This window comes from Alosa alosa, chromosome 6 (genome assembly GCF_017589495.1).
Source record: "Alosa alosa isolate M-15738 ecotype Scorff River chromosome 6, AALO_Geno_1.1, whole genome shotgun sequence".
NCBI classification, from domain to species: domain Eukaryota; kingdom Metazoa; phylum Chordata; class Actinopteri; order Clupeiformes; family Clupeidae; genus Alosa; species Alosa alosa.
The window spans coordinates 18,650,422-18,663,078 of record NC_063194.1 but is presented as its reverse complement, the minus strand read 5'-3'; the positions used below and the strand labels follow the sequence as shown (position 1 = coordinate 18,663,078).

At 48.1% G+C, this 12,657-nt stretch overlaps 1 protein-coding gene across 1 annotated transcript in view; it reads right to left on the bottom strand.

Moving 5' to 3' along the window:
* The window catches only part of LOC125296767 (RNA binding protein fox-1 homolog 3-like), a 41,681-nt gene extending 38,015 nt beyond the window's left edge, over window positions 1–3,666 (bottom strand). The window contains 2 exon segments of the mRNA XM_048246846.1: window positions 3,426–3,620; window positions 3,622–3,666. Of these exon segments, the coding sequence (XP_048102803.1) occupies window positions 3,426–3,620; window positions 3,622–3,651 (225 nt within the window). The 5' untranslated portion in view covers window positions 3,652–3,666.
* Window positions 3,667–12,657: the final 8,991 nt, after the last annotated feature.

The following is a 12,657-nucleotide window of genomic DNA, read 5'->3' as shown; positions in this document are numbered from 1 at the left end:
TCTAATTTCGCTCCTCTGCAGCGCCTTACTGCACCCAACCCCATCTCGCCAGAATGACACTGCAATTCAGAGACACTGAAAAAACGAGCTTGGCGCTTTCCCCCGGCTCCAACCGGAATCCCTGCCGGACGGGGCGGACCCTCATCTGCGCTCCAACTGTATTTGTGAAGAGCGCTGGGCTTGGGTGGGGTCGGCCTGGGGTGCGGTGCGGTGTGTGTGTGTGTGTGTGTGTGTGTGTGTGTGTGGGGAGCTGTTGGGGTGGACGAGAGGTCTGACTGGAGTGAGATTTCCCTCAGGAGACTGTTATCAGCCTGTTCAGCGCCACAGCTCACTTCAGTTAAGCCAACATCCCTCTTATCCCCGACCACCTGCAGTACGGGGGTGAATCTGAGGTTAGATATATAGAATATCTATTATTTATACGTGCTCTCTTTCTTGCCTCGCACCATGCGCTACCTGACTTCTGCTGGGGTTCCTCTGTGAATGGCCTGAGGAGGGGGTGGCTGACAAGTCGACACTGTCAAAGACAGAAAGAAAGCAGGAGAAAAAAAGAAAATAAAAGATAGAGGGAGGGGAAGACAGGGCTGCCTCTCTGTGTGGTGACGGAATGATACTGTGAGAGAGCTGGGCTGGGGTTGGACCGGGTGTTGAGCGTTGTTGTGGTCTGAGGGAGGTCTGGTGAGCTCTTCTGGGAGGGCTTCACTTTACTGTACAGTACTGTCCTGCGCCGTGCACAGTGAGATGATGTGAAGTGAATGAGGCGTGCCAGGCTAAAAAACAACAACTGTGCTTTGAAAGACTTCAGCTCGACTTAGAGAAAGCCGTCCAGCACAACAGGAGAGCTTTATAGCTGTCCAGCACAATAGGGGCTTTCCTGCCAGAACGGCTATGAAAGAGCGGCTCCGCTATACGAACACTGTGCTGTGCTGTGCTCTGGTGTTTGGACAGTGACGCCGCTGTCTTGACTCCCCTCGTCTGCGCTGCCCATTGGAGGTGTTGTCCTGTGCCCAGGGCTGCTCAGACGCACTGTGATAGATGACAGTATCTGTGAGGGAGCTCAGGGCGCCACAGCGCTCACCACTGCTCTGATGCGGTGCGTATGAATGGATGAAGTGCGGTGCCGTGAGGTAAGCGGCCTGTGAAATGACACTGATGCTGTCTCCAGAGGCGCTTATCTGCCTATGATCAAAGGCCACCGCAGCGTGCCACAGGCATAGACACACACACACACACACACACACACACACACACACACACACACACACACACACACACTCTCACACACTCCCGACAGGCCACCTGTGCACAGAGGGGGTCTAACGCGGCCAAGACTGCAGGCAGGGTGCGAGACTGACTAACCTGAGGTGACAGAGACCACCACAGACACATACACACACACAACGAAAAAAAAAAAAACCATGGCTAAAATAGATTAGGCAAACCACCGTTCAGAAGACCTAAATGATTTATGTCGACAGCATGTAGAATCTCACCGGCCCGAATAAATGAAAAACCTCTGGTTTACCATTTCTCCTTGCGTGCCTGGCTGCTCTGGAATAGGCACCTATCTCTCTCTCTCTCTCTCTCTCTCACTTCTCCTGAATGCCTCCACTGAAATTGGATTTACGGTGGGGTTAGACGCACACCCTGTAGCGTCCAGCCTGCATCTTGGTGGCTTTTGTGTGTCAGTGTCAGAGTCTTTGCATTCTAACTCAGCCCTCTGGCCCTGCACACTCTGGAGGTGATGCTTCCCATTTAAATGTTTTGACACAAAAGTGGGGATGACAGATGCGCATGTTTACAAATAACAAATAAAACTTTGTCTTTATTTTAACATGCTACAAAAAGAATAATTTTCCTGTCAAATGTTTAACGGTCTAAAGATTAGCAGGGCTGTCAACTAATATAACAAAATGTTTACTCATAGTTTCATCATGATCAGAATATTAAAATGTTTACTAATTATTGAGCTCAGATAATCGTAAAATTATTCTCCTTTTCATTGTTGCATATAATAATTCATTATTATGCCATTTAGTGACCCATTAATTCAAGGTAAGGGATTCTCCCAGCACAACAGGAGCCATGAGTGACATACAGTAAGTGTATGTTGATTATTCAAACACATGAGGCAATGGAGCACCAGCAACCACATTTAAAAAAAAAATGTAAAACACCTCACAAATCAAAACCTTTTTTGGGGTTATATCAATGAAATAAGCCAAGTTATCAGATTGTAGTGTACAATACTTCCCAGTATTTCAAAAAATTCTAGCTGAAAAAACAACCTTTTCCCAACTAGCAATGCATATTCATGCTCAAAGTGGCGTAGGCAACTTGCCTAGACTATGGTGCAGGCTTTACTGATCCTATATGCAATGTTGCTATACCAACCATTGCTTTACATCACATCAGTGTTCCAACTGGCAGTGAAAGTAGCAACAAAGCTCCCTAGTGGAGACCCTAGAAGTGCTTGGACCTAAAGTGCCTCCTGTAAGATTTCTAACATTTTTTACCCAGTAACTCCAGTCTGCATGCATGTTTGCAGAGGTCTTGTTGGTTTTGCTGACCTAGACTTTAATTATGAATTAAGAATGCATTTGGCATAAAATTACCCCTCCTATCCATATGGATCTAAATAATTCCATGCTATACTATGAAAAATTGATAATATACATGATTATGCACTTAAAGCCCACGTGAACTCTGCTTACCTATATACCTGCAACCCCTGATAAACTAGGACTGACCCAGAGGAACAAAAAAGGAAAAAAAAGAAATTGATGTAATGACATCAGACACATAGAGCAGTGAATAAGTAGGGTTTAGGTACTACCGTAACTCAGCTTTGTAGCAGTAGAGTCAGTCAGATCGCTTTTTGCAAATGGAAAGACTGCAGAGTAATATCGGCAGGTGGCTACAATGACTCAACATGATGGCACGGCGCCACTGAGCCACTTTACTTAGAACCGCTGTGACGTAATTAAAATAGGCAAAGTAAACAAAAATGAGGCCATTAACCGGCTTCATCTAGCTGGGTGACAAGAGGAGGGAGGATGAGAGAGAGAAAGAGTGATGGAGACTGGGGTAGGAGGGAAAGAAACAGAGTGACAGAAAGGAGAGCAGGTGGGAAGGTGGAGAGCTAAGTGAAAAAGAGAGAGCGTGCGAGGATGAGACAGAGAGATTCTATGAAAGTCTGAGACAGAGATTGGAGAAGGGAAAGAGGTGGAGGGGGCTGACAAACAGGTTGCTCTCAGGGTGTGTGTGTGTGTGTGTGTGTGGGTGTGTGTGTGTGTGGGGGGGGACTGAGTGACAGAGTGTGAGAGCTGCAGAGAGGATCTCAGAGAGAGAAAGTCAGTACAGACAGACAGACAGACAGACAGACATACAGACAAGCAGACAGACGGTCAGACAGAGGGACTCACAGTGGCGTTGGCGGGATTGGCGCTGATGATGGGCGGACTGCTGTCGCTGCCGGCGGGCTCGCTGTGCGTCTGTGTGGGCGTGTAGAGGGTGAGCGCATGCTCCGGCACCCGGCTCTGGCCTGTGAAGTCCTGCGCCGGGAGCGGGTGCGCCGCCGCAAACTCCGCCGGCATGCCGTTCTGTGGGGGGGGGCGGTGGGTACTGCGCCGGGGTGTAGGGCTGGGCCATCGCTTCTGGGGGGTTGGCGGCCTCTTGGTTACCCTGTGGAGCGAGAGAGGGGGAGAGAGAAAGGGAGCGAGGGAGAGGAACAGAGAAAAAACAGGTTAAAAGCTTTATCTCTCCATCTGCTGTGATAATCAAAGGGCATAACAGGGGAAGTCTCAGTAGTGCTGTGTGTGTGTGTGTGTGTGTGCGTGTGTTTGGGAGAGGGAGAGAGTGTGTGCAAATGAGAGACTTTCAATGTGGATGTTTTCTCTTTCTTTTGAAATCCCAATGTGCGCCGCATCCAGGGACAGGCAGAAGTGTAAGAGGTTGTGTTGTCCTGCACATTAAATAAGCGAGGGAAATAGCTCTGCTATCATATTTCAGGGCAGATTAGAGCACTCCTTGATCATTATTAATGAACACACTCGCTATTGTCGACAATTCCCCCGCGAGCTGAGGGCCTAAAGAACAGAGGTGGGGGTGAGAGGTGGGGGTGTACGGGTACTGGGGGTGAGGGGGGTCTCAATTGCTCTCATGGTAAGACACGCAGGGGAAAGATCAATTAATTGATAGCGCTTCTGATTATTGCCTTTGATTCATATGACAGGTGGGGAGTGGAGACGGCCGCTACCCTTCCAACTTCCCTCTTTCCCAGTAACTCCAATCGACCACTGAGTTCTCCCTCTCCCTTCCTCTCTCCCTCACCTCCCGCGTTTCTCTCGCTCCACACCTAAGCCTGTGCCTCACATTCCTGCTGTTTCTCCTTCTCTTTCTCCACCTCTCTCACTCTGCAGTTAAGCTTCAGCCCCCCCACAGCCCCCCAGCTCACTCTGCAACTAAGCCCCTGCCCCCCCCCCCTTTTCTCTCCATCTCTCTCTGTCTCCATCTCTCTCTCTCCCTGGTGCAGTATGATAGATGGCTAGGAGCGCTGATGCCGTGGCTTAGACCTCCAGCTCGGGAGCGGGCGGCTCAGATGACGAGCTCCTTTGATATTGAAATAATGGCTGTCTCTCTCCCTGCTGCTCCCAGTTAGATGGGCCAGTGCCTGGTGTGCAGGACCTGGCTCTCTGTTACACTACACTGACTGCTGGGGTTATGTGGAGTGTGTGTGTGTGTGTGTGTGTGTGTGTGTGTGTGTGTGTGTGTGTGTGTGTGTGTGTGCATGTAACGCTTGAGTATTTGTGGACTTTTGTGGTTGAATGTAGATGTGTGGCTGCATGTGTGCACACGATGAGCACGTGAGTGTGTATCTGTGAGTGTGTGTATATCTGTGTGTGTGTGTGTGTGTGTGTGTGTGTGTATGTGTGCACTTGTGCATGAGAATGTGTGTGTGGATTTGTGTAATGAATGTGTCTGTATGTTTGATTTTGGGGTATGTAGCATCAGTGCTAAGGTATGCTATGCTATGCTGTAGCTGAGCCCACAGACTGAAGACCTGCCGTACCATTGAGGTGTGAGGTGAGGAGCAGTGGGGTGGGGGTGGGGGTTGCTGCCTGGACGGGACAGGACACATAAAATAAAATAAACAGGTGAGGGGGAAAAAAATCCAATAACGCAATTCAACAGAAAAATCTCGCTCGTTCTCTCTGCAAAAAAAAAAAAAAATCTCATTTGCAGATACAGATCACAAGACCGTGAGGCGTAATTCTTTCAACAGGAAATACAGCTTACGAGTTCAAAAACAACAGCAGCCACAGCAGCTATAAACAGATAAAGCCAAACCCCGCACCCTTGCTCTTATTTTACAAGCCAGAAAAAAGAGGAGGAGGAGGAGAGGAAAAAAATGGGTTTCAACATCTTTTTCCTCTCTTTATTCACCCCCCACCTGCAATAGGGCTTGTGGTAGCCCCTTCACTGGCCCAAAGGTTGGGCTTTAATGAGGAGGCTGGGAGGCCTGTAAACACAGAGGAAACAACCAGGCGCCAGGGCCAGTAGCGCCCACAGCACCTCGCCCAACCCAATTACAGCAGCGCTCCATTACAGAGTCCATAAGAAACAGAGTGTCTTCCCCAGCGCTGCACTGTCCTCCTTTATCCTCAGGGGCTGAGAGAGAGAGATGGAGAGAGAGAGAGAGAGAGAGAGAGAGTCCACCTGGCCCCAACATGAGCAGCCTGCCCTCCAACTGCACCTGACCCCGGACCATGATACCAACAACCCATGCAGCTCCACGCTCTTTATCTCTTTCTCATACACACACACACACACACACACACTCTGAGTTCTCTCTCTCACTCTCTTGCTCTTTCTTTCCCTCTTGCATTCTTCCCTCACTCCATTTGATGCTCAAACTTGAGTGCGTTCGTGAGAGGAAACTTTTGAAGTCCTTTATGGCTGCCTCACTTTCCTCTTCTTGCTCCTCCTCTCCCCTCATTTGCCCTCTCTCTTGTCGTAACCTTACGTAACGCACCTCGAATTCAGGGCAGCCTTCTCACGGCCAGCCCACGGTCGCTAAGACTTTAAGCGTTTGTATGGTCAGGTGAAAAGTTTAATTTGCCAAAGTTGGCTTCCCATAGCCTGCACCCGAGGGGGTGGAAACTAATTATTGGGTATAAAGCCGTTAAACATAGTTGCGGTTGGAGCAGAGATTGGGTGAAAAACATCTCTTAACACGATGCGATCTGAAAATAGAAAGCTGCTGTCAAACCGCCACCTGGTTGAATGAAGTACAGTTGCACAGCAGGTGATTTGACAACCACATTTGCAGACTTGTCATGAGTGAGTACAAGGAACCTCATGTGTGTATATGTGTTTGTGTATGTGTGTGTTGTATGTGTGTGTGTGTGTGTGTGTGTTTGTGTGTGTGTGTGCGTGTGTACACACACTCAGGCTAATTCACCTTTCAGCATAAAACAACAATGGGAGGCACAAACATTCCATACTGAAAAAGGACAACAGCCAGAAGCCCCTCACACACACACACACACACACACACACACACACACACACACACACACACACACACACACACACACAAATATACAGACACACACACAAACTGACTTCACAGCGCTGTTTCAAAGGCCAGCAGAGAGAAGGCTTGGGGGGAAACAGGGCTCATTAATGAAGCACAAAGCTCCAGTGGCTACCGTGTGATCTCCCACCCCCCTCGTGCCTCTGATGTGTGTGACAGGACGCTTATCGGACTGGAAGTGAAGCAGGGCAGCAGAGAGAGGGAGGAAGAGGAGGAGGAAGGATGGGGCTCGGAAGATGGGGCCGCAGTGGACCCCGGAGAGAGTTCTGTTATTAAGGGGCCGCCGAGAGCTGTGATGAGGCCGTTACGGGTGGAGATTAACCGCGCTGGCTAATTAGAAAAACACCACCGCTGCCCATCCAGCCAGGAAGGCGAGGTGACAGGGATGTTGAGGTATAGAACTCTTAATGCCCCATCCCGATACACACACACACGCGCACACAGAAGTTATAGCCAGGATCATGCTGTGAGCGTGGTTGTGATCATCAGAGCGGGTGGGACACTCTGGCCGTCTGCTCATGTGAAGGGGGTCCCAGAGAGGTAATTCAACACCCACGCAGAGAAGAGCGCACACAAGACACACACACACACACACACAAAGACAAATACACAAAGTGACCCAGTGGGCCCAACACTAAACCTCGCCCACGTGGACGAGGCTATTGGGAATGTGCATGGCTGGACAAAACAGCCAGCTTCTATCGATCTGCACTTTCTCTTTCTTTCTCCATCTCTCTCTCTCTCTCGCACCACCTCTGCCCCCCTCCCTCAATCTCCCACCCCCATCCTATCTCTTTCTCTGGAGTGCTGCCTCCTCCACTCTTATTACCCAAAGAAAAATGCTATCTGTAGTCTTAAGCGCCGCGCTTGTGTAAAATTGGATTGAAAACCTTACTTAAGGAAATCACTTTGGAGCTTCCCCACCCCTCTCTTCCTGTTGTTTCTGCACCACACATCAGCGTGCACCTCGCTGCGACTGTGACACAGCAGATTAAAGCTGGCCGGTGCTGATTGCTGGATCAGGCGTTCACCCCCCACCCGTAACAGGACTCGGTGCAGGCCAATATGATAGGCTGATAGCGGCTATTCTCCCCGCAGCGATGGGGAGAGCAGCACGGCTCTTGCTTCAAGCCTAGGGGCAGGAAATGGTCTCTCAGGGTGAGACCAATCACAATGTATTAGCACCACTATGCAGCTTCCCTTTGGAGAAGCACAGGTTGTAAGAGGGGTGATTTGGAACACACAGATAGCAGAAGGGGTGTGCTTGTTTCTCTCCCTCCTCAATAGTCCCAGGAGTGGGTTTGATGTGAAACTGAGGAAATGGAAGATGAAATGAAAAATAATGCTTTGGAACTTTCCACTCCTTTTGTAGATAGGTGTTTATAAGACTAGAGAGAGAGAGAGGAGTCTTCAGAGTGTGCTGCGACTGAGCACACAGATCCATCTTTGTTTGAGGTGGTGGTTTGTGGTTTCACCGTCTCATGACACGCTTGTCAATCCGCACTTAAGTCATTAAAATCCGGTGGTATGCATCACCTGTCGGCGCCGGGAGAGTGGTGCATTCGAAGGAGACTGGAGACAGAGGACCACTTACTAAATGTGTTGAATTGAACCCGGAGGGAAATCACGGCAATGTGCCTCCCTGATCAATTGCACTGATAGGACCCGTGATTGACCGGCCTGCTTTATTACCGCCTCACTGACTCATTCAGTCTAACAGCCCGACAGGCTCTGGAGAGCACTTTTTGTGCAGCACTGATAAAGGTACACCGTGTCTATGACCTCACTTTACAGAAAATAACGCAAAGAAAAAGTTTCCCGGCGAGGGCGAAGCGGTTGTTTAACATGGCGGATGCGCAGATCGTCAGACAGCTTCTCATCATAGAGAAAGGCATCTCTGAAACCAGTACCGGCAAAACAGTTGATGCAACATACGGGAAACGGGCGCAGGGGTGGGAGTCGGAGCAGAGCTGGCAGGAACGATTGTTTTCTTCTCAACACTGACGCAGAGCTAATTGAACCTCGGCAAACACAGAGACAGGCGAGGGAGAAGCGTCCACGATGATTTCCTGGAGCCAGGGACGTTTTAAAGGCTTTAGGTACATATAAATAAATGAGCAATTCTTGCCGGATCCATTTTAATTAGGCGAACCACTTGATCTTTCTGTGCTAGCCATATTCTAGCGCACAAAAGGCTCAAAACCTCGCTAATTATAACCACATTGTGTGGATTCAAGGTGAGAGTACAAAAACATAAACTCTAGAGATAAACAAAACCAAAAAAAGAAAGAAAGAGGGGGAAAGCCTCCGTTGTCTTGTTGCACTGGCTATTCCCCATATTGTCTGCCAATTACGGCAGAACTTTAGGGGAGAACACGGCGGGAAGAGAACCAGCCCTATTTAATGCAGATTGGAAGCGCTGGAAAATCGACTCGCCAGTCTTCCCTTTCCCTCATGCGAGTTTACGATTTAAAATAGGCTCGACAGCAGTTATTTTATTCATTCACATTTCCTCCCGCGAAAAAATAAATCCCATCTCTCCATTTTCCAGCTCATTTGAGGAAGAATAAATTCGCCAAAACAAACAGCGCATCTCCTCTCTGTCTCAAGGCGAATATCACAGTTTTCTCACGTTTCACCCCTCTTTTTTTTCCCGGCGCTGTAATCATTTCGGTATGTCACATGTGTTTCATTTTCTCCAACACGATTTTTTTCGTCCATTATTGAGAGCACTTTTATCTGCACGGGGGCATTAGGAGTGGAGTTCATCTCCCTCGATCCCTTGCTGATTTCTACATTACATTGTAGCGCCGACGTGCTGCGCGGCAGGGCCCTGGTGGGGACCGGCATTCGCCCGGATGCACAGCTGCTACCGGTGCCGCAGCAGCTAGAGACAAGTGGAGCGCCTCTTAATAAACACAGCAGACGGAGGATCACTTTGAACTCCCGTGACATGTAGCCTAATGAATCCACTTCACTCTCGAGTTGTAAAGCAAGGAAATTGAGAAATTCTCACCCTGTTTATAGGCCTATCTAAGCTTTATTTGTTCGTTCAAATTCTTGCAATTTCTGTACTGGCCACTCTAAACAGTCAACTCCTAAGTGACTTAAATTTTTCCTTGCAGTTAAAGAGCGAATAATTGCCCACATTTATTTCCCGCCGCGGTAGAAAGTGGCATCGGGGACTAATTATTTTGGACCACTTCACAGAAATGCATATTAATTTTCATATCGATTTAAAAATATATTTAATTTGAGACTATCGAAATAAACACTGGCCCGGCCTGGGCAACAAACGAAGATGAAAGGTAACATTTACAAACATTCTCTCAATCTCAATAAAAAAGGCTAAATTAATGTTGGCACATTAGAAATGACTTTTGAAATAACTAGCCTTCCGAACTTTTCGGGCCTGTGTGCAAACGACCTTTGGTAAATTGTACAGTTGATGTGGGACGCTGCTCCATTCGTTGTAAACGGGGGAATCAATCCCACAGATTAGGACTGGGCCTCGAATTGACATGTCTCTTTGGAGTGATGCTACTCACATGGGTTCAGACGCAAGGACATGTTTCTCAGCCCACGTTGCTCTGGCCTTTGGGAGAGCCAAAACATTGAAAATCTGGCTAAACGTTTCCATGTACCCAAGAACAAAAGACACATGCGACAATCTTGCTGACACGACATTTACTGACCGCCCTAACAATGGAAAACATATGCAAATTAGCTTGAGCACCACATTCATTATGATCCCATCACAAAGGAGCTGTCATACGGTACCTCAGAGAGAGAGAGAGATAGAGAGACGTACAACTTTTGTGTGGCTGTTCTCAATCTTTCCTTCTCCCACTCAGTCTCTTCCGCTCTTTCTTTCTCTCCCTCAACACAAGGGCAAGGAATGTTGGATAGCGTTGGTGAACAAGGGTGGAAGTTTACACTTCTCTTTAAGTGACAACCCCCCAAAAAAGAGAGCTCCCGTTCTCTTTGCTCGGTACAGCCGCCGCAGCCCTGGCTCATGTAATCAGGAGCTAATTCCCGTTATTAAGATGGGAGCGATAACTTTGATTCATCACAGTCCATCTAGTCCAATCGGTTAATCACTGTCGCGCTAAGCTCTTTTTTAGTCATCCTTTTGTTTCCACTCCCTCTGGCGCAGGGCGCGGAGAGAAGAAAGAGAAAAGACGAGAGGAGATATTAGCAACATTAATGAGCCGTGAGCCTCGTCTCCTTAATGAGAAGGGTTATTAAGTGTGATTATCTATGATGAAATGGCGGTAATTCTTGAAAGCTTGGGAAAACTTGTACGATCGCTTGTCGGCCCGGTTCGTCCATCTGATGGTTGGAGAATAGGGAATATATACAGAGAGGGGGGGGTTGTGTTGGCGGTATGGGGAGTTGAGCAAGAGGTAGATCTGTCTCGGATAAAGAAAAAGTCGAAGAGACCAGCCGACTGAGGCCAGGAGCAGAGAAAATGTGTGTGCGTTGGACAACAGAAACACAGAGAGCGTGAGACTGACGATCACGGGTGCTGTCCTTGGTGCTGAATTGGAAAACATTCCTCAGCACCACTCTGTTCGTATGTCTGACAACAAACTTTAAACGAGCCACTAACCTTTGCAAACCTGACTTGACTTTAACTTTACAGACGGATACAAATGTGGATTATTTGGATGTTTAGGGTAAAAATTCAATCACGTAAGGACGAGGTTAAAAAGGTCTACTTTGTCTTCAAATTAATGTTTGACAAGGCCTGATGGAGGCTTGAAAGAACTTCCTGCCTCGTCCATTCTCAGCCAGTAAGGGAACACATGCATGCTGCACCTCCACCTTCCCAGCCGCCGGCTGACACCGCTGACTGAATGTAGCCTAACCGCACTTCCGAAGCCCCTCTCTCTCCCTCTCCCTTCTTTCCAATTACAGGAAGTCGTGTACCGCAAGCCTGACAGAGTGAATGTCAGGTCCATATGATTTCGCTTTAAGAGGGGCGAGTGGCTGGTGAATCATTTATGTGCAGTAAGACTGCTCCATTGTAGATGGCTTTGCTGCAGACAGATAACAATGCTGAATAATTTATCCTGGTCCCGTGCTGAGACGGTCTTACGGTCTTCTGCTTGCTGCTTCCTAACCCCTCCAGGGACAGATTGGGGAGGGACACACACACACACACACACACACACCATCTACCTGACCTCAGCTATACAGGTCAGACTTTTAAGGTAGTTATTCTTGCATTCCTGATGTCTGCCCTTAGGCTCTCATTGTCACGCAACACAAGTTATACACGTTTTACACTGTTACAGATCACACCTCATTTTCAGAGCAAGAGAAATGGCTACTGTGGCATTTGCAAAATATTCCTTTAATGTGCATGAAAATGCCTGACACTAGGTCATGTGCACTCTATATAAAAGAGATCCTGGAAACATTCTTGAGAATTTATTGTATCAAAGGTATGAAAAAGCACTGAACAAAATATTGTAACCAAAAGAACAACGGTGGACTGCCGCACTCCAGGTGATAATCTTGTTTAGCCTGCCCAGCCTGGCCTAGCCTAGCGTACACCTGTGAGCTCACTCACTGATCAGATTGTTTGCATCACTGACTTATGGAAGAGAGGAAAAATGGAGAAAAGCAATAGCCCCTAGGTTACATTTGATTCAATCAGTCTCATAAACAAAACCTCAAAAGAAAGAACGAGGGAGGGAGAGAGAGAGAGAAAGAGGAATGGAATAAAAGTGAGCGAGCGTTGGAGACAGATAGCAGAAAAGGGAGAAAGCATAGCATGAGAAAGAAAACGAGAGAGAGAGATAGATAGATAGAGAGAGAGAGGAGGGAGAGAGAATCTATTTAGTGTGGGCCAACTAGCCACTTGCAGGACACACTCCATTTATTTCCCCCAATTAAATCCCTTTAATTGGATTGTGGGCTGGCACCTGGTTTACACTCTGTCAGCCACGCAATCCACAATAATTGATGCCAGCATGGTAGTGTGTGTGTGTGTGTGTGTGTGTGTGTGTGCGTGTGGGATGGCAATGAGGGAGGGATCTGGAACACGTCAC